Source organism: Salmo trutta, chromosome 18 (assembly GCF_901001165.1).
Source record: "Salmo trutta chromosome 18, fSalTru1.1, whole genome shotgun sequence".
Classification (NCBI taxonomy): domain Eukaryota; kingdom Metazoa; phylum Chordata; class Actinopteri; order Salmoniformes; family Salmonidae; genus Salmo; species Salmo trutta.
This window is the reverse complement of record NC_042974.1, coordinates 58,530,528-58,551,674: the sequence shown is the minus strand read 5'-3', so window position 1 is coordinate 58,551,674 and position 21,147 is coordinate 58,530,528. Positions and strand designations below refer to the sequence as shown.

Genomic DNA, 21,147 nt, shown 5'->3' with positions numbered 1-21,147 from the left:
TATGCTACTCATGCTGGCAAAACAACCCCCCTATAACGCTCTCTCTAATCTCATTTGGAAGTTACCATAACGGGAATGTCTGCATCCGTTACCATATTTTGTCCGTGCACAAATTATGAGAATTGGTCGGCAGCACAACTCGACCCATATTTCCTAATGTGCGTTTTGGGCTGTCACAGATTCACAGTCATGTTTAACAATACATTAATCTCTCTCTCTTCGTCGGAATGCCTCCTCCCCTCCTCTCCTACTCTCTTTGCGCACCATGCTCTCGCCCATCTCAGGTCTGATTTGCTCACTCGCGCTCAAATAGCTTGTGCAGTTCTATCTCCACCGACTCCCATGCGTGCGACCGCGCTGATGGGTTTGAAAATTGAAGTAGCCTAGTTTTGATAACGTCATGGAAATAATTTTCTAAGAACACCTGTAGAGAGATTGTGCGCCGAGGACAATATCCATATACATTCAACGTTTTATTTTGAAAAAAAAATAACCGATTGATTTTCTATACCTTCATGGATGACGAGAACATTCGTGAAAACGCTCACCAACACGCATGGTAGTGTTCTCTAAATTGGATATATGTTTCTGGACTTTTATAATACCAAGACTGTGTGCTCTTCTTCTTCGAGTCTCTTCTTACATGCGCTAGAGAAGCTGAAAGGAAGGGGGGAAGGACAGCACAATGAGGGGCAAATACTTTATGCTGGGTTACTTGTTGGTCAAAGTTATGGCGCTGGTCTGCAAGGCGGACGGAGAACCAGGACAACTGGAGGGCTTTGTCATGATGACGACGTGCAACGGATCCAGGGAGGACGAGGGTGCAGGCTTCTCGGAGCCCCCGCACACGGAGGACAGGTGCCGGGGGTACTACGATGTGATGGGCCAGTGGGACCCGCCGTTCGTTTGTAAAACGGGCGATTATCTTTACTGCTGCGGCACCTGTGGCTTTCGGTTCTGCTGCTCCTACAAGACCTCGCGGTTGGACCAGAGCACCTGTAAAAACTACGACACTCCGGTGTGGATGATGACAGGTCAAACCCCGTTTAAGAAAAACGACCTTCGGCACGATCCCACCAAAGATAAAACTAATTTAATCGTGTATATCATCTGTGGAGTAGTGGCTATCATGGCACTTGTTGGGATATTCACCAAACTCGGCCTGGAAAAGGCGCACCGACCCCAGAGAGAGAATATGACTAGGTGGGTTTCTGGGGTTCTGCTACTGTTGAGCGCGCCGCGATCTTCTTTGTTGTGCATGTTTTCAAGGAGCTTGCTTAGTGCTCACATGTAGGCTAGAGCGCGCGCCACAATAATATTTGACTCTTGGGTTCTAGCCTCACGCTTGCCAGGTTTATATTGGCAAACTACGATAACGCTAACTCATTCTAATAGCGTTGTCGCTGAAATAAGAAAGCGAGGATATCATCTAAACTTGTTTTTTGTTAACATTATAATACAAATCAACCAATCAATGACTTTTACGCGCACAATACACGCTTCTTCAATGGATAGAAAGTAGCTGTCATCGACAGTTTATTAATTGGACTAGATTGCATAATGTCATCACCTGTGTGGGCTGCTTGCCTGATTCATTCGCAGAGAGCGCGGGGGCGTGTGCCTCTTGCAGTGGATGGCCACATGCTCTCCGCTCCGCAACATGCGCATGCTAGTCCTTTATTTGGAGATCTTTCTCTAACAATGCATCAATAGGTCCTATTCGTCTTCTTTATGAAAATGTCTTATTTATTCACAGAATTTTATATTTTTCTAATTAATGTGAAACTCGCTCACTCAATCAAACAGTCAAATTAACAAATTCATATGAAAATGTTGCTTTATATGGAAGCAGAGATGCAATATTTGATATTATGTGATCATCTTGAACTAGCTGCCCTGTGCACACAACTGTGCAGCGTTGGCATGAAATCAAGCATTATGCACAGTTCTTCATAAGACATATTTCTTTGTCTGTCTGGCTATTTCTTACATCTGGATAAATGGCAATCTCTCTCTTTTTCTATCTTTCTCACACAGGGCCGTCCAGAGTGTGTTACAGGTCGGTTGTCCAGGTGAGCAGTTCCAGGGGGAGGACACCCTCGGCATGCACGCACAGAACTATGACACAAGGGCCAACAACCTCCGTAAGTTTCACACTTTCGGCCCCTATAGGCAGAGGTTTTTGGTGGTATGGTTGTGGACTGAAGGGTTGGCCATGGAGGCCCCAAACAGACAATAGCAAACATAATGTGGGCAGGTTGCCTGGATGCATATTGTACACAGACTCTCAATTAAGCATTTGTATCAAAGCCAGGTTTATTAGTTTCAAATGTGGCATTCATTTTAATATCTTAGATGTATTCATGTGGAGGGAAACAAAGTGCTTTCTGCTTTGTAAATCCAGTGATAATTCACTTTTATTTTTGTCCCACGCCTACATGATTCAATATGTGTAAAAAGGAGGGGAGAGAGAAAGAAGGGGAGAAGGAACAACAGCAGTGTGAATGACAGATATGTCTGTTGTGTCCCGTGGGCTGCAACCACAGTTATGGGCTTTGTATTTTAACCCAGATCAACCAACTCAGAAACACAGAAGAGTCTTAATCTGGAGTATTTAATACACATCTCATGCTGTTGTACTACTGATTCTGATTCCAGTATCACCCCCGTTTGTGATTGGATGTGTTTCGACCTAAAAACTGAAAATGATCCCAACACAAAGCAAGTGGCACATCTAAGCCCCCTCCTACTTGAAAGGATGTATTTTAGGACATACTGACTGAGACCATGAGTGTAGCTGACAGTGCTGTTGTCAGTGGAATTTGTTCTATTTTCTTGATTCTATCAAACACGATCAGACTGACACACCTTATCATCCGGTGTGACGGCACTGGGCTCCTAACAGCACTCCTTCTAATCACTTTAAAGTAGGGCCCTTTGTCTCTAATGTCTTCTGGGGTGCTAGTTTCTGCTGTCATCGATTTATATCTATAAATAACTGCCACTGATGCTTCGAAGAGGCAGATGTACCAGGTCTACCTGGCAATGAAAGTTTCAGCCTCAAGGGATCTTTCCTGGTTAAAAAAAGGATGTACACTGAGTGTACAAAACATTAGGAACACCTGCTCTTTCCATGACAGACTGACCAGGTGAAGCAATGTGAAAGCTATAATCAATTATTGATGTAATTTGTTAAATCCGCTTCAATCAGTAAAGATGAAGGGGAGGAGACAGGTTAAAGAAGGATTTTTAAGCCTTGAGACATGGATTGTGTGTGTGTGCCATTTAGAGGGTGAATGGGAAAGACAAAGATTGAAGTGCCTTTGAACAGGGTATGGTAGTAGGTGCCAGGCGCACCAGTTTGTGTTAAGAACTGCAACGCTGCTGGGGTTTTCACTCTCAACAGTTTCCCGGATATATCAAGAATGGTCCACCACCCAAAGGATATCCAGCCAACTTGACCCAACTGTGGGAAGTATTGGAGTCAACATGGGCCAGCATCCCTGTGGAACACATTCGACAACCTGTACAGTCCATGACCCGACCAATTGAAGCTGTTCTGTGGGCAAAAGAGAGGGGGGTGGGGGTGTGCTCAACTCAATACCTGGGAGGCCTGGCTGGGGAAATAGTGATTATTAGCGATGTGGAACCCTGCTCCCTGAACCCTTTAGTCTTAGGGCTTGTGGGTAACCATGTGGAACGTTATTAACCCCTGTGATCTGATTAGATCCCCAGAGATGCTCCATATTGGTTTAGAGGTCTCTACCAGCCATGAGACGGATTTATCATAGAAAGAGGTATGGATGGAGGGATGATGGGGTGGGGGGTAAAAGTGGTGCGGTTCATGTGGAGTGTGGATGTATTACAGTATTTGCCTTGAAGATACATTTAAAGGGAGAAGCTAAATCTTGTGAGATGCCGATTGAGGTGAAACACACTACTGTTCACAGTTCGGCTGTGTACGTCTCTTGTTGATCACGTTCTATTTTTAGAGCAGACCATCTATTGATTATAGCTTATGGCCAGATTACCCTGTTACTGGCAACATCAATAGATCCCATCTTAGGTGTCCTCACCCAGCTTTGGAGAAAAATGCCCAGGGCAGTTTGTATGGCTGATACTCATAACAATCCCTGTTTCTGCAGGGCAATGGCGGATAACAGCTTGGGATTAGCTACTTTCTCCCCCAATAATTTTCTCCAAGCACCTCTTAGTATAAGACAAGACTAGAACAAGAGTTTTGTTCCTAACATCACTTTGTTTTGACAGCATGTGGGATGTTTTAATGTGTAAAAACCCTTTACCATGTATCGCACATGTGAGACGTCTCACACAACACATCAACAAGTAGCTAATACGTCAGAGCTCAGATCTAATTATGTTAGACCCCATGAAGACTGGGGCCTCTGCTACAGTTTAGCCCTGAACAAAGCAGCCCTCCTCTCCCCTGCTGGGCTGGTGATCACAATTGAATGTAATCTCAAAACTGAATACTTTTTTAGAATTCTTAAAGAACTCAAAATCCTGTGTCTCCGAGCCTTCAGCATCAAAGACGGAGTGAGAGATGAAAATAAAGTGGGAGAGAGACACAGAGAAGGGGAGAGGGAGGGAGAGACAGAAAGAGGGAGCGAGAGAGAGGGAGAGAGAGCGAAAGGGAAATAGGACGACATGTCGAGACTGCACTGATCCTCTCTGACAATGTCAACAGTTAAATATCTTTTGAGTGACAAAAGTTGACATACTGCAGGCTGAATTTAACCTCGTTTACATCTGTGAAGGGCAATGTGTCATACAAACTATATGAAACCACTGCTGCTTCTGGTAGGATTGCAAAGAAAAGGTTTTTTGTTTTGTCACATTGTCAATCAACCTGAACTCATGAGGTGGGACATTGAGAGAAACAGAGACTAGAAATGTATTATTGAGAGCCCCAGAAAGATGGTGATTGAGATGGTGATCTGTATTCACAACTCATGTTCACAAAGATAATTACCTGCCTATAATCTTCCGCTATACATCTCCAGATATGCATTAGGCACTTATTATATTTAATAGATAATTGCTTGGAGACCACACAGCATGAAGAAAGGCTCTGTCTGCAAAACAATCTCCACTCTAGAATTACTCTAACCTCATCTACTGTTTATTAATTATGCCAAAATGGATCACCTGCAGTTGTGTGTGTGTGTGTGTGTGTGTGTGTGTGTGTCGTGTTTGCGTACGTGTGTGGTGTATGTGTGTAAGTGGGGGTGCGAGTGTGTCTAAAATGTAACGCTACTGCTGGGTTTATCAGATCTGAGTTTTGCTGAGAGGTACAACTTCACCCTGACCTCTAAGTCACCCGTCACCGAAGACTCTTGTGTCAGTTCTTATCCGCAACTCTTCCATCCTGACCCCTTCACAGACAGGCATCCAGGAAGCGGCCACAGACAGGCATCCAGGAAGCGGCCACAGACAGGCATCCAGGAAGCGGCCACAGACAGGCATCCAGGAAGCGGCCACAGACAGGCATCCAGGAAGCGGCCACAGACAGGCATCCAGGAAGCGGCCACAGACAGGCATCCAGGAAGCAGCAACAGACAGGCATTCAGGAAGCAGCAACAGACAGGCATCCAGGAACCAGCCACAGAGAGGCACAAAGCAAATGAAAATAAAGAACATTGTTATTTTCTAATCAAGGTGCAGGAACAGGAGCAAGCTAAGGATAAAACAAATATTCAGTGACTCTAGGGAGGACAATAAGAGTTCACATCAAAATAATTCCTTATTGTAGGCAAAAAACATAACAATCAATAAAAAATATAATTATAAGATGAACTTCCATTGTCCTCCTAAGAGTTTCAAAGTGTTTTTTTAATCCATTGGCCTCCTAAGAGTTTCATAATGTTTTTGAATCCACAGACCGACCCAGGCCCAGACGCGCTCCTCCTGGGCCTCGTTCCTGTGCCCTTGCTCAGGCTAATTACCCTAATGTGGGTCCTCTCAGCAGCACCGGAGATCCATTAGGCCTTGTTCATTAGGGCTGTGGGCCTCCCAGCCTTGTCAGATGGATCTGATTGACTAGACACAGTAATCAGCTCAGTCAGACACACGGGGAGGCTGGGACTTACTGCTCCTTGGAAGAAATAGAAGTCAAGTAGAAAACCGAGAAAACGGAAGTGACAAAGTTGAGTAAGGGAAGTAGAATAGTCAAACGCTGTTGAATTGCTTTCAGAGATCTATCTAGGGATGTTTATCATGAAGGTCCCATGTATGTCCTGATTGTCCTCCATCTGACTGACTACTGGACTTGGCCTTAACGTATGACTCGGTTCATATGTATAATTGTCCATCTTGTTGTCATGGTGTAATAATAAAATAAGCTGTAAGGAGTCTATATCTTAGTAGGGTGTAATCAGTGGACTGCCCTCTCTCCTTGCACCACCCTGGGGAATATTAATCGGTTCATTTACAGCCAGAGACTCAAATCAAATGTTTTACAGGTAATTACTTGTGTGTGTGGAGTGGGTCGAACTGAGGGCAAGTGAATAGCCTATCATGTCTTCAATGTAGCGAGTCATCAGACATTTATACGCTATATATATTGATCACACGCACTGGAATATGTTCCGGTCAGCCTCAGAGATCAACATCAACCTATACGCTAACTCAGTGAGTGTGTTTATAAAGAAGTGCATTGGAGATGTTGTACCCACTGTGACTATTAAAACCTACCCTAACCAGAAACTGTGGATGGATGGCAGCATTCGTGCAGAACTGAGAGCGTGAACCACCACATTTAACCATGGAAATAGGTCTGGGAATATGGCTGAATATAAACAGTGTAGTTATTCCCTCCGCAAGGCAATCAAACAAGCAAAATGCTGGTACAGGGACAAGGTGGAGTCGCAATTCAACGGCTCAGACACAAGACGTACGTGGCAGGGTCTACAGGAATTCACAGACTACAAAAAGAAAACCAGCCACGTCACGGACACCGACGTCACGCTTCCAGAGAAACTAAACACCTTCCTTGCCCGCCTTAAGGATAATACAGTACCACCTTCGCAGCCCGCTAACAAGGACTGCCCCCCCCCTTCTCCGTGGCTGACATGAGTAAAACATTTTAAATGTTTTAACCCTCACAAGGCTGCTGGCCCAGACGGCATCACTAGCCATGTCCTCAGAGCATGCGCAGACCAGCTGGCTGGTGTGTTTATGGACATATTTAAACAATCCCTATCCCAGTCTGTTGTCCTCACATGCTTCAAGATGGCTACCATTGTTCCTGTACCCAAGAAGGCAAAGATAACTGAACTAAATGACTATTGCCCCGTAGCACTCACTTCTGTCATCATGAAGTGCTTTGAGAGACTAGTCAAGGATCATATTACCTCCACCTTACCGGCCACCCTAGACCCACTTTAGTTTGCATACCGCCCTAATAGGTCCACAGACGACGCAATAGCCATCACACTGCACACTGCCCTAACCCATCTGGACAAGAGGAATACCTATGTAAGAATGCTGTTCATTGACTACAGCTCAGCATTCAACAGCATAGTACCCTCCAAGCTCATCATCAAGCTGAAGGACCTGGGCCTCAACCCCGCCCTGTGCAATTGGGTCCTGGACTTTCTGACGCCGCCCCCAGGTGGTGAAGGATAGGAAACCACATCTCCACTTCGCTGACCCACAAGGCTGCGTGCTCAGCCCCCTCCTGTACTCCCTGTTCACCCACGACTGCGTGGCCATGCACGCCTCCAACTCAATCATCAAGTTTGCAGACGACACTACAGTAGTGGGCTTCATTTCCAACAACGACGAGACAGCCTACAGGGAGGAGGTGAGGGCACTCGGAGTGCGGTGTCAGGAAATCAACATCAACAAAACAAAGGAGAGGATCATGGACATTAGGAAACAGCAGAGGAAGAACCCCCCCCATCCACATCGACGGGACGGTAGTGGAGAAAGTGGAAAGTTTTTTTTTAAGTTCCTCGGCGTACACATCACAGACAAACTGAAATGGTCCACCCACACAGATAGTGTGGTGAAGAAGGTGCAATAGCGCCTCTTCAACCTCAGGAGGCTGAATAAATTTGGCTTGTTATCCAACATCCTGACAAACTTTTACAGATGCACAATCCAGAGCATCCTGTTGGGCTGTATCACAGCCTGGTATGGCAACTGCACCGCCCTCAACCGCAAGGCTCTCCAGAGGGTGGTGCGGTCTGCACAACACATCACCGGGGGCAAACTACCTGCTCTCCATGACACCTACAGCACCCGATGTCACAGGAAGGCCAAAAAGATCATCAAGGACATCAACCACCCGAGCCACTGCCTATTCACCCCTACCATCCAGAAGTCAAGGTCAGTACAGGTGCATCAAAGCTAGGACAATGAGATAGAAGCTGTTTCTCAATCTCAAGGACTGCTAAACAGCAATCACTAACTCAGAGAGGCTGCTGCCTACATCGAGACCCAATCACTGGCCACTTTAATAAATGGATCACTAGTCACTTTATACAATGCCACTTTAATAATGTTTACATATCTTACATTACTCATATCACATGTATTTACTGCATCTATTGCACCTTGCCTATGCCGCTCAGCCATTGCTCATCTATATACTTACATGTAAAACATTTTTTTAACCTTTTTTCTCCCCAAGTTTCGTGGTATCCAATTGGTAGTAGTTACAGTCTTGTCTCATCACTGCAACTCCCGTACGGACTCGGGAGAGGTGAAAGTAGAGAGCCATGCGTCCTCTGAAACACAACCCAACCAAGCCGCCCTGCTTCTTGACACAATGCACATTCAACCAGGAAGCCAGCCGCACCAATGTGTCGGAGGAAACACCGTACATCTGGCGACCTGGTCAGCGTGCACTGCGCCCGGCCCACCACAGGAGTTGCTAGTGCGCGATGAGACAAGGATATCCCTGCCGGCCAAACCCTCCCTAACCCGGACAACGCTGGGCCAATTGTGCGCTGCCCCATGGGCCTCCCGGTCGTGGCCGGCTGCGACAGAGCCTGGGATCGAACCCAGAATCTCTGGTGGCACAGCTAGACCACTGCCCGGGAGGCTACATGTACATATTCTCATTCACCCCTTTTAGATTTGTGTGTATTAGGTAGTTGTTGGGGATTGTTAGATTACTTGTTAGATATTACTGCACTGTCGGAACTAGAAGCACAAGCATTTCGCTACACTCGCATTAACATCTGCTAACCGTGTGTATGTGACCAATAAAATTTGATTTGAAGTATGTGGACACCCCTTCAAATGAGTGGATTAGACTATTTCCGCCATACCGGTTGCTGACAGGTGTGTTAAATCGAGCACACAGCCATGTGATCTCCATAGACAAACATTGGCAGTAGAATGGACTTACTGAAGAGCTCAGTGACTTCCAACATGGCATCATCATAGGATGCCACCTTTCCAACAAATCAGTTCTTCAAATTTATGCCTGCTAGAGCTGCCCCGGTCAACTGTAAGTGCTGTTATTGTAAAAAAATGGAAACGTCTAGGAGCAACAACGGATCAGCGAAGAAGTGGTAGGCTTATCAACCTCACAGAACACACAGCAGAGTGCTGAGTGCTATTTTTTCAGTTGCAACACTCCCTACCGAGCTCCAAACGGCCTCTGGCAGCAACGTCAGCACAATAACTGTTTATCAGGAGCTTCATGAAATGTGTTTCCATGGCCGAACAACCGCACACAAGCCTAAGATCACCATGTGCAATGCCAAGCATCAGCTGGAGTGGTATAAAGCTCGCCACCATTGGATTCTGGAGCAGTGGAAACGCGTTCTCTGTAGTGTTGAATCACGCTTCACCATCTGGCAGTCCGATGGACAAAGCTGGGTTTGGTGGATGCCAGGAGAACGCTACCTGCCAGACTGCATAGTACCAACTGTAAAGTTTGGTGGAGGAGGAATAATGGTCTGGGGCTGTTTTTTATGGTTACATTGAAGGGATATCTTAACGCTACAGCATACAATGACATTCTAGACAATTCTGTGCTTCCAACTTTGTGGCAACAGTTTGGGGATGACCCTTTCCTGTTTCAGCATGACAATGCCCCTGTGCACAAAGTGAGGTCCATACAGAAATGGTTCGTTGAGATTGGTGTGGAAGAACTTGATTGGCCTGCACAGAGCCCTGACCTCAACCCCATCGAACACCTTTGGGATGAATTGGAACGCAGACTGCGAGCCAGGCCCAACATCAGTGCCCGACCTCACTAATGCCCTTGTGGATGAATGGAAGCCAGTCCCAACAACAATGTTTCAACATCTAGTGGAAAGCCTTCCCAAAAGAGTGGAGGCTGTTATAGCAGCAAAGGGGGGATCAACTTCATATTAATGCCCATGATTTTGGAATGAGCTGTTGGACGAGCAGGTGTCCACATACTTTTGGTCATGTAGTGTATTACTATGCCCATCTACTCTACATCTATGTCATTATGATACATAGGGATAAAAATATGAGTATTCCTCCTTTTGTGTCTTTTGAGTAGGTGGGAATCCATTGAATTTTAATGAAATGTTACAGTGAGTATATCTTATTACACAGTTTAATTAATTTGATTTCATTAAGGTGTTCACAAACATTAGGATTATGTGTTTAATCTGCTAAAGGGAATATTTTTTTCCAGATGTCCTCTGATTTGAAATGTCTTAAGTTGTAATGTTGACAGCTACATCACTTGATTCTAATACTTAAGGAGAAAAATTGTTATTGATTGAGACTCGTGTTATGATGCCTATGGAATACATCGATATACTGTAGCTCATACTGAAAAATACACTTGTCTTGATGACAAAATATATATTTTTCTCCTCTGTCAAAAAGATATTGTAGTGAAGGGAGGCAAATTTGAGAGAGGCATTCTAACACTATTTAGCATCTGTATGTGGCTACGCAGTAGTATTTAGCTTCCCAAACATGTGCCAGAGTTTGTATTTAGTTGCCCTAGCATGTGGCTGTGATACACAGTAGGAAATCCCCTGAAATCTCTTGTATTGTTAGTTTCATCATTATTTTCACTGAGAAAATTCAATTTGAATATTCTTCCTTTAAAAATACATTACGTTAATAAATGGCTCTATGTAGGTTGGCATTGTAAAGTTGTATTGTGAAGAAAGGCTATACAGAGTTTTCATGTTGGTTCAAATCTCTGACCCAATAGAACCTCCTGCGAATTATGGTACAATCTCTCTGTACACGAAAGGAGACGTTTGGCTGAGAGAGCGAACAGGCTGTTTTGGGTGGGGTGCCCACAGCTACAGATCAGTCATGTCCCAAGGCAGTAACCTTACACACACACACTCCCTCAGGACTTGCCCTTGGGGCAGGCAGCAGATTTGCTTGGCTAACTGACTAGCGCCACCAGCGATGTCATATTACTGGCAGGGAGACCACCCACTGAGAGCACATTTTGTGATGTACCACCACCTTCCCTCTCTCTTAAGGCACCGCTCTATGGAGAGTTGGCCCCATGCTGCCAGCCAGTCTCTAGGCGGGGGACATCTCTGTCTGCCTCCTGGGCTCTGGCCCTGCCCAGGGAACTGGGACATGTGGTGGCCGTGAGAAGTGCGTCACGGAGCTGGGCACATTCACAGGTCTACTGCTGATCTGGTCTGATCTGGTCTCTATCTATTTAGGATTGCTGTTTACACATACTGAATCCTGCTGCTTTCTGGGTTTTGGTTTTGTCAGACTTTTATCTATAATTAGCTTGCAATGGATTTGAGAAGCATTGATGTATTGTAAGGATTATAAAGGCTCCATGAAGGCTTCCTAAAGCATTTGTAAGTTATTCTGTACTTTGTTTTGAAGTGTGACCATTTTGATTGATGTTTTTAATTAACAAGTTGTTTCTTTCATCAGTCGTGTATGACGATAATACCTGCCAGTAAACATGTTTTACAATTAACCCTCTAGAGTCTGACTTGCTGACCAGACCACTCGTGCGCCATTGCACACATCTTGATTTTGTCCACCCACACCAGGCGCGATCAAGACACATAGGCTGAAATATCAAAACAAACTCTCAACCAACTATATTAATTTGGGGACAGGTCGAAAAACTTCACACATTTATGGCAATTTAGCTAGCTAGCTGTTGTTGCTAACCAATTTTGTCCTGGGATATAAACATTGGGTTGTTATTTTACCTGAAATGCACAAGGTCCTCTACTCTGACAATTAATACACAGATAAAAGGGTAAATCTAGTTCGTTTCTAGTAATCTCTCATCCTTCAGGATTCTTCTTCTTCTTCTTTGTACTTTATATGGCGGTTGCAACCAACTTTAAGGTGCAACTCAGTTCATCTTTCAATCACCCACGTGGGTATATGCTCCTAAAAACCAATGAGGAGATGGGAGAAGCGGGACTTGCAGCGCATCAAGCATCACAAATAGAACCAAGTTCTATTTTAGGGCCTGGCTACGCAGACGCTTGTTTACGCTCGCGAGCAGTGTGGGTGCAATGATTGAATAACATGTATGTGTACATTTATTTTGCAATGTGAGTGGTGTGGTCAGCATGTAAGCCTGGTGTGGGTTCTGCTAACGTATGGAATTGTTTTAAGATGGTCATACCAAGGATCATATATACAGGAAAAGGAGGACCGAGCACGCCCCCATTCTCATTGACAGGGCTGTAGTGGAGCAGGTTGAGAGCTTCAAGTTCCTTGGCGTCCACATCACCAACAAACTAACATGGTCCAAGCACACCAAGACAGTCCTGAAGAGGGCACGACAAAACCTATTCCCCCTCAGGAGACTGAAAAGATTTGGCATGGGTCCTCAGATCCTCAAACGGTTTTACAGCTGCACCATTGAGAGCATCCTGACGGGTTGCATCACTGCCTGGTATGGTGACTGCTCGGCCTCCGACCGCAAGGCACTACAGAGGGTAGTGCGTATGGCTCAGTACATCACCAAAAATGATCAAAGGCTCCAGCCACCCTAGTCATAGACTGTTCTCTCTGCTACCGCATGGCAAGCGGTACCGGAGCGCCAAGTCTAGGTCCAAGAGGCTTCTAAACAGCTTCTACCCCCAAGCCATAAGACTTCTGAACAGCTAATCAAATGGCTACCCAGACTATTTGCACCCCCCTACGCTGCTGCTACTCTCTGTTATCATCTATGCATAGCCACTTTAATAACCCTACCTGCATGTACATAATTACCTCAACTACCTCGACACCAGTGCCCCCACACATTGACACATTGACTCTGTCCCGGTACCCCCTGTATATAGCCGCGCTATTGTTATTCACTGCTGCTCTTTAATGATTTGTTTTTCTTAATTTAAAACATTTTTTTAGGTATTTCCTTAACTGCATTGTTGGTTAAGGTCTTGTAAGTAAGCATTTCACTGTAAGGTCAACACCTGTTGTATTTGGCGCATGTGACAAATAAAATTTGATTTGATATTTGACTTGTAATTTTAGGACCCCTTTATTTATCCCCAATGAAACACTGAATCTGGCCTTACTGCTAATAGACCATGGAAACATAAAATAACATACATGGAAAAACAGTCAAACAAAACAGACCCAAAGGACGTTTGTTTTGAAGTGTCTGTCATATATCTGACCGATCAGGATTTTTTAATTTTTTCTGTACACATATTTAACCCCTTTTTGGGTCACCAAACTACTTCCATATACACTGAGTATACTGAACATTAGGAACACCTTACTAATATTGAGTCCCCCACACAAATTACATCAATAAGGGATCAAAGCTTTCATAATATCATAGAATGTACAATATCACAGACTTTCATATGACCTTAGCCTTCAAAAGAAAGACAGGGATCAAATCTGGTTGAATAGATGAGATCATAGGATAGAAATGTAACTAGACTGGTAAAAAAATGGACTCCACCCATCCTCATCTCTCTACCTAGCTTGATCTGTTATAATATATAGATAATATGATTTTGATCTGTTATCATGTTTATCATTCCCTTCACTCTGCTCATACATTCTATCTAGAACCAAAAAATGGTTATTCAGCTGTCCCCATAGGATAACCCTATGAAGAACCCCTTTTGGTTCAAGATATAATCCTTTTGGGTTCCATGTAGGGTTCTACCTAAAACCAAAAAGGGTTCTCCTATGGAGACAGCTGCAGAACCCTTTTGGAACACATTTTTCAAAGAATGTAGATGTGTTTGTGAACCTGGTTATTCTCATGGAAATGCTGCCAGTTTCTCTGCCCTTTTTTCACCCACTGTATTTTGTCTAATGCATATATGCAAATGCACCAGTTCAGGATCTCCACGGATGACACGGATCATGTGCACTCCATCTGGGATTGTGCAGAAAACCAAACAGTTATGAGTTTCTGTTATCAGCCATCAAGTCAAGATTCAGTGTGATATGATTACAGGTGATTGATAACTTTATCTAACACTGGCGGGTCGTACTGTATCTAGCACTGTGACATATTGGCACTTTTTGACTCAGCCATTGTTTCTGTCTTGCCAGTATGTTTGTCTTTGCGACGTGACAGCAAGTTTCCCCTTGGGGGATCAATCAAGTCTGAATCTGTCTGTCAGTATGACACACTGCAGAATACTCCCTTCCAACCCTATTTTTAAAAGTTGTGCAATATTTTTTCATAATCTCCTTTTCCTCAAAGTGAAACATGCATAATTCAACATTTCCATTGTCTGAACATGCACAGACTAAACTCATGCAGGCAATAAGTACCACTGACTGAAACAGAGAGGACAGACTGGACAGAGAGTGACTGAACCAGGGAGGACAGACTGGACAGAGAGTGACTGAACCAGGGAGGACAGACTGGACAGAGAGTGACTGAAACGGAGGACCATGCCCAAAGGGATATTCAATGTCTGCTTTTTTTTGTTTTACCAGTCTACAAATAGGTGCCCTTCTTTGGAAAGCATTGTAAAACCTCCCAGGTCTTTGTGGTTGAATCTCATGCAACTTATGTGACTTGTTAAGCAAGGTTTTACTCCTGAATGTATTTAGGCTTACCATAACAAAGGGGTTGGATACTTATTGACTTATTGACATTTCAGCTTTTCATTTTTTATACATTTGTAAAAGTTTTGTAAAACAGAATTCCACTTTCACATTATGTGGTATTGTGTGTGTGTGTGGGTGTGTGTGTGTAGGCTAGTGACGAAAAAATATTTATTACATTTTAAATTCAGGCAGTAACACAACTGTGGAAAAATTCTAGGGGTGTGAATACTTTCTGAAGGCATTGTATCCTCCTGATGAAAAACAAGCACGCTAGTGTCTGTCTCTGCTCTCTTCTCCCAGACCTCTGCAGACAGCTCCCTCTGGGCACAGACGTCAATTCAACATCTATTCCACGTTGGTTCAGCGTAATTTCATTGAAATGACGTGGAAACAATGTTGATTAAACCAGTAGGCTGTGTTTGTTTATTTGTGTTCTGAAAGGATTTACTAGCAGAATGAGAAGGACTGGGGTTGTGGATGGTAATGAGGTGAGAGAGAGTCTTCCCGGTAAAACTGCGGTGGCGGCAGATCATCTTCTCCCGAGGCAGTAATTGCTATTAATTACCTAACAGGTGTTAACTGGAATCTCATAATTAACTATTTTAAAATTGTAATTTAACTCTGTGCGTGTGTGCGTACACGCATGCTTGTGTGTGTAAGCATGCATGAAAACATGCATACAGTACATACATTCATATCAGGCAGGAGATCCTTTGTCTTGGACCAACATATTTTTCTCCCTGTTGCCAAGACGCTGCAAGGCGAAGCACACCCAAACCTACCACTCATTCTGCTTGTGTCCTCATGAACAGTACCAGATAACTAGGTTACTAAACACAGCCTTTCTCTCTACGGTATGTGCTAGGGAGTAAAGATGTCTTCTTTGAATAGATCTACATCTCTCAGATCATCAATAAGTTCCATGTTTAGTTTTATAATAGAAATCATGAGTATCCATCTAGAATGTAGATGGATAGGCTGGTCCGATGCAGGGCAGAAATCACTGGTGAGCTAATGTGCTCTTCTCATTGCTCATTCATTTGGGATGCTCCTGCTCCTCCTGAAAGATATGCCTCTGCATCTTTTATGAGCTGTAGGAGAGGAAAGGTATCTGCTGCTGGAGTGTTGACCTAGTCTCTCTGTGTCAACAGACTTTGCAGCAACCCGTCAAACACAGAGAAATTAGAGCAAAGCGAACGTACAGAGAGACACTTTCCAAACACAGAGAGAAATTAGAGCAAAGCGAACTGACAGACACTTTCCAAACACAGAGAGAAATTAGAGCAAAACCCAGACAGACAGAGAAACATCAAGCTCCCCATGCCCCAGAAACAGTATGAGGTATAATGTCTTTTATTATGTCATTTTTCAATAATTACATTTTCTCTCAGTAATGGAAAATGAACCTGTAAATAGAGCAGCTTAATCATGTTCTATTTCAGCTAATTATAGTTTCACTGCTGCCTTTCACAGACACTAAGCCCCATGCTGGGAAGACCTCTCCAGAAGACTCTGGCTACCCTTGCTGGGCTGATTTAGAAAAACACCAGTGTAACATTTCATGTGAAAACATGTGATCAGGTGAAAATCATGTGGTTTTTCTGTAAGGGTGAGGACCATGTTAGGATGTATGTAAGATGTTCTCAAGACATTTGTTTTACCAGTCGTCAGGACGTCACGTGATGGTCTCAGATGGTCCCAAAGCATTATAATTAAAGTAATGAAATGGTATGGTGGTTTAAAAGTTCGGGGTATGCTGTTCAGCCAAAATATGACCCCACCTGAGATTTGATCTCACAACCTCTGAATTTGGGGTATGCTTATCATTCTGCTGCACCACAAAGTCTGTAGCATTCTCAGAAGTCGGCTACACATTCATGACCTATAGTACATCTCTACGCTGAGCAACAGAGTGCCAATCTGACTGCTATTTTACTTATCAGTTTTTCTGACTTAATTGATACAATTTACTTATCTCAGCAATTTGAGGGTTTTCTGTATAGTTGTCTAATGTTGGTGGGGCATATTATTCTGTTTTAATGATACTCCTGAATCACTGTGATAAATATAATAGTTTTTCTTGAGTGTATTTTTAACAAATTTGAGATTCACTTTGAAGTCTAAAGTGTAGGAATACAGGTGAAATCAGATATTGACACAGAAATGGTGGCACAGCAGAAGTATTGGAATGCCATGAACCAAGAGGTTGTGAGTTCAAATCCCAGGTGAAGACGTGTTGAATAATAATTACTGTATAAATAAACATACAGTGCCTTCGGAAAGTATTCAGACCCCTTGACTTTTTCCACATTTTGTTATGTTACAGCCTTATTCTAGAATGGATTTAATAAATAAATCCTCAGCAATCTACACACACTACTCAATAACGACAAAGCGAAAACAGGTTTTTAGAAATTTTTGTAAATGTATATAAAAAAAAATACCTTATTTACATAAGTCGTAGAGTCTTTGCTATAAGACTCAAAATTGAGCTCAGGTGCATCCTGTTTCCATTGATCATCCTTGCTGTTTCTACAACTTGATTGGAGTCCACCTGTGGTAAATTCAATTGAGTGAACATTATTTGGAAAGGCACACACCTGTCTATATAAGGTCCCACAGTTGACAGTGCATGTCAGAGCAAAAACCAAGCCAGGTCAAAGGAATTGTCCGTAGAGTCCCGAGACAGGATTGTGTCGAGGCACAGATCTGGGGAAGGGTACCAAAAAATATCTGCAGAATTGAAGGTCCCCAAGAACACAGTGGCTTCCATCATTCTTAAATGGAAGAAGTTTGGAACCACCAAGACTCTTCCTAGAGCTGGCCGCCCGGCCAAACTGAAAAATCGGGGGAGAAAGGCCTTGGTTAGGGAGGTGACCAAGAACCCGATGGTCACTCTGACTGAGCTCTAGAGTTCCTCTGTGGAGATGGGAGGACTTTCCAGAAGGACAACCATCTCTGCAGCACTCCACCAATCAGGCCTTTATGGTAGAGTGGCCAGACAGATGCCACTCCTCAGTAAAAGGCACATGACAGCCCGCTTGGAGTTTGCCAAAAGGCACCTAAAGGTTTCTCAGACCCTGAGAAACAAGATTCTCTGGTCTGAAGAAACCAAGATTGAACTCTTTGGCCTGAATGCCAAGCGTCACGTCTGGAGGAAACCTGGAACCATCCCTACGGTGAAGAATGGTGGTGGCAGCATCATGCTGTGGGGATGTTTTTCAGGGGCAGGGACTATGAGACTAGTCAGGATTGAGGCAAAGATAAATGGAGCAAAGTACTGAGAAATCCATGATGAAAACCTGCTCCAGAGCACTCAGGACCTCAGACTGGGGCGAAGGTTCACCTTTCGACAGGACAACGACCCTAAGCACACCAAGACAACGCAGGAGTGGCTTCGGAATAAGTGTCTGAATGTCCTTGATTGGCCCAGCCAGAGCTCGGACTTGAACCTGCTCGAACATCTCTGGAGAGACCTGAAAATAGCTGTGTAGCAACGCTCCCCATCCAACCTGACAGAGCTTGAGAAGATCTGCAGAGAAGAATGGGAGAAACTCCCCAAATACAGGTGTGCCAAGCTTGTAGCATCATACCCAAGAAGACTCGAGGCTGTAGTCGCTGCCAAAGGTGCTTAAACAAAGTACTGAGTAAATGGTCTGAATACTTATGTAAATGTGGTAGTTATTTTTATTTTTTGTATAAATTAGGCCAGACAAAGTTGAATTACTGTTTAACAGATGCCCTGCCTTACTTTTCTCCACACCTCACTTTTTTTTTTTCATCAGATGTGTTATATTTTGGGCAATATATGCAGGGCTTTGTTTATATTGCACTGTCCGCTCTCCCTTGAGGCTTTCCCAAGTTGATGCTGTCGTGGAAGATTACTTAAGTAGTCATGCTATCCCATGTTTTACTGTTTAAAGAATTGTCTCTTGTTATATGCTAGTGTTTTTTCTAACCTGATACAAACTTGTCTTTGTAGGACTTATTCATCAGACTGGGCGTATAGTTAAGGTCCGTTTGGGTGCGACCGCAGGATGTGACATCCCGTGGCTTTACTATCTACAGAAAGTCACATGTATGGAAACTTGCAGAAAGGAGCACGTTATGGTGTTTGCTGTTGTGAATGCATTTAGACGGTTGAGCCCTCAGGGTATCAACCTCATGCTATCTTAAAACTGCACAGACAACTAATTGCCATTTACACACTATCTGCTGACTGCCACTTATAGAAAAAGGATGTGCTTCTCTATAAAAGCTGAGAACCGACACTGTTCGTTGAGCTTTCAACTATGCACCGTTGAGTGGATGGTCGATTCTCCATTTTTGCAAATCTTATAATGAAGTGTTGCTTAAAAGAATCTGCAGTTTCTCTCTTCCTATAGAATTGCTACCACAATGTGCAAGAGACCAAACAGCCTCAGATCACGCTCTCAGATCATGTTTGAGCCTCGGATTGGACAGTGAAACACGCTCGCACCTGTAGGCGACATGAAGATGTTTAATTTCTCTCTCATGCCGTCATGGCTGAAGCCAGCGCAAACTCCTACTATTTATGTGTCCAGGTTAAACGTGGGACGTCCCTCATTATAAACAAACAGTAGGTTCAATTTATGGTTAATGCATAATCTTCAAATCTATTAGAATCGATTTAATAGACAAAACAACGTCATTGAACCAATTGACTGGCCAGAGATCAGGGCATTCATCAGCAAAGACGCAATGCATGCTGATACTATTTTGCACAACCAAATTGAAGTCAAAATGATTGATGAAATCGAAGTGTGTAAACGCCTATAGGTTATAGAGATGCATGCAGGTAATGAACTCATTGTTGTACATCAACATTTTGAATTTGATTACAATTGTTTATTGGCAATCATTATTTTTGTCTACTCTATTACCCTATACATCACATTAAATTACGAGATTGGATTGCACTTTTTCCAGTGTTACATTCATTTGACCTAATTCGAATGACTGCGCTTTATTAACAATGGCATATTTTTCCTAGAAAGGGTAGTCTATGATAGGCCTTTTATTTTTATTGTCTTCATTTGTTAAAGCCTTGTTAAGCTATACAATTAAGTAGATTAATGAACTGATAATACATTCATACATTACTTTTTTTCTCCAATAATTGTTTAATATGATAGATTGCAAAATTCTATTATACATCCTATGTGAATAATGTTAATTAATGTTGATTTGTGTATTAATAATAATCTGAGAATCAGGCTGAAATGTAATATTTCTCCTATTTTTCATGTCCATATAGCCTGTACATTCGTTGCCCAATTATCAAAAGCTCTCTGGTATATGGACCCCCATCTAGAGAGGTTCAAAGAGAGAGGCTTAGCCTTACCAAACAGATTCCTGCTATTACCACAAGGCCTTGGATCCTACAACAGATACCAGGAAACACGAGGCAAGGCATCAAAACAAAGTCAAGATCAGCTTCGGGATCATTGCAGTCAGCTTTCTATCGCAATATCCCAGCCCTGGGCACACCGGAATCACTTCACCGGTATTTTAATGATTGTATTGTCATTTTTCTATATCAATTAAGTTTGTGGCACACCGTTTAGTCAGGAAATTGTAAAAGTTTATTTTCAAAAGTAAGTGTATGCTTTATGTTTTAAACCTCTCAACTAAAACTGCCTGTATTCCTTGTTCACATTAGATCTCAGAGCAGCTTATACAAACCACTTGGAGAAGGTGAATCAAGCAATTACCAGACGTCACCAACAGTCCACTCACCTACGTACACCAGAGTCTGATGTTTTATGCTACACTGTGAGAGCATCATGCGGACCGGTCAGCCCCCAGTACAGCACTCTGTTACAAGCTTTGGAGAAAGTGCCCCAATACCTCCCCCTCTTTGTACTGGACTTTCTCCTGAAGATTGATTCCAGAGAAGGAAACGGATTGACAACTTGAAACTTCCATTGACTTTCACTTTGAACAAGTATTCCTGTGGTAGCTACCTAGGCACTCTGACATTCATATGCAAGGTGTCCTCACATAGCAATGGCGTTCATTAGACGGGGAAAGCTTCTGTCATCTCCACACTGAGAAAAGAGATACCAACATACCACAGTAGAGCGATGCAAAAAGCATTCATGAACAAATACGCACATG

At 43.4% G+C, this 21,147-nt stretch overlaps 1 protein-coding gene across 1 annotated transcript in view; it reads left to right on the top strand.

Annotated features, from left to right (window-relative positions):
* Positions 1-663: 663 nt before the first annotated feature.
* LOC115152702 (protein shisa-9B-like) overlaps positions 664-21,147 on the top strand; it is a 72,281-nt gene continuing 51,797 nt past the window's right edge. Inside the window, exons 1-2 of the mRNA XM_029697434.1 lie at positions 664-1,203; positions 2,038-2,144. Coding sequence (XP_029553294.1) covers positions 686-1,203; positions 2,038-2,144 — 625 coding nt within the window. The 5' untranslated portion in view covers positions 664-685. The remainder of the gene's footprint in view (positions 1,204-2,037; positions 2,145-21,147) is intronic.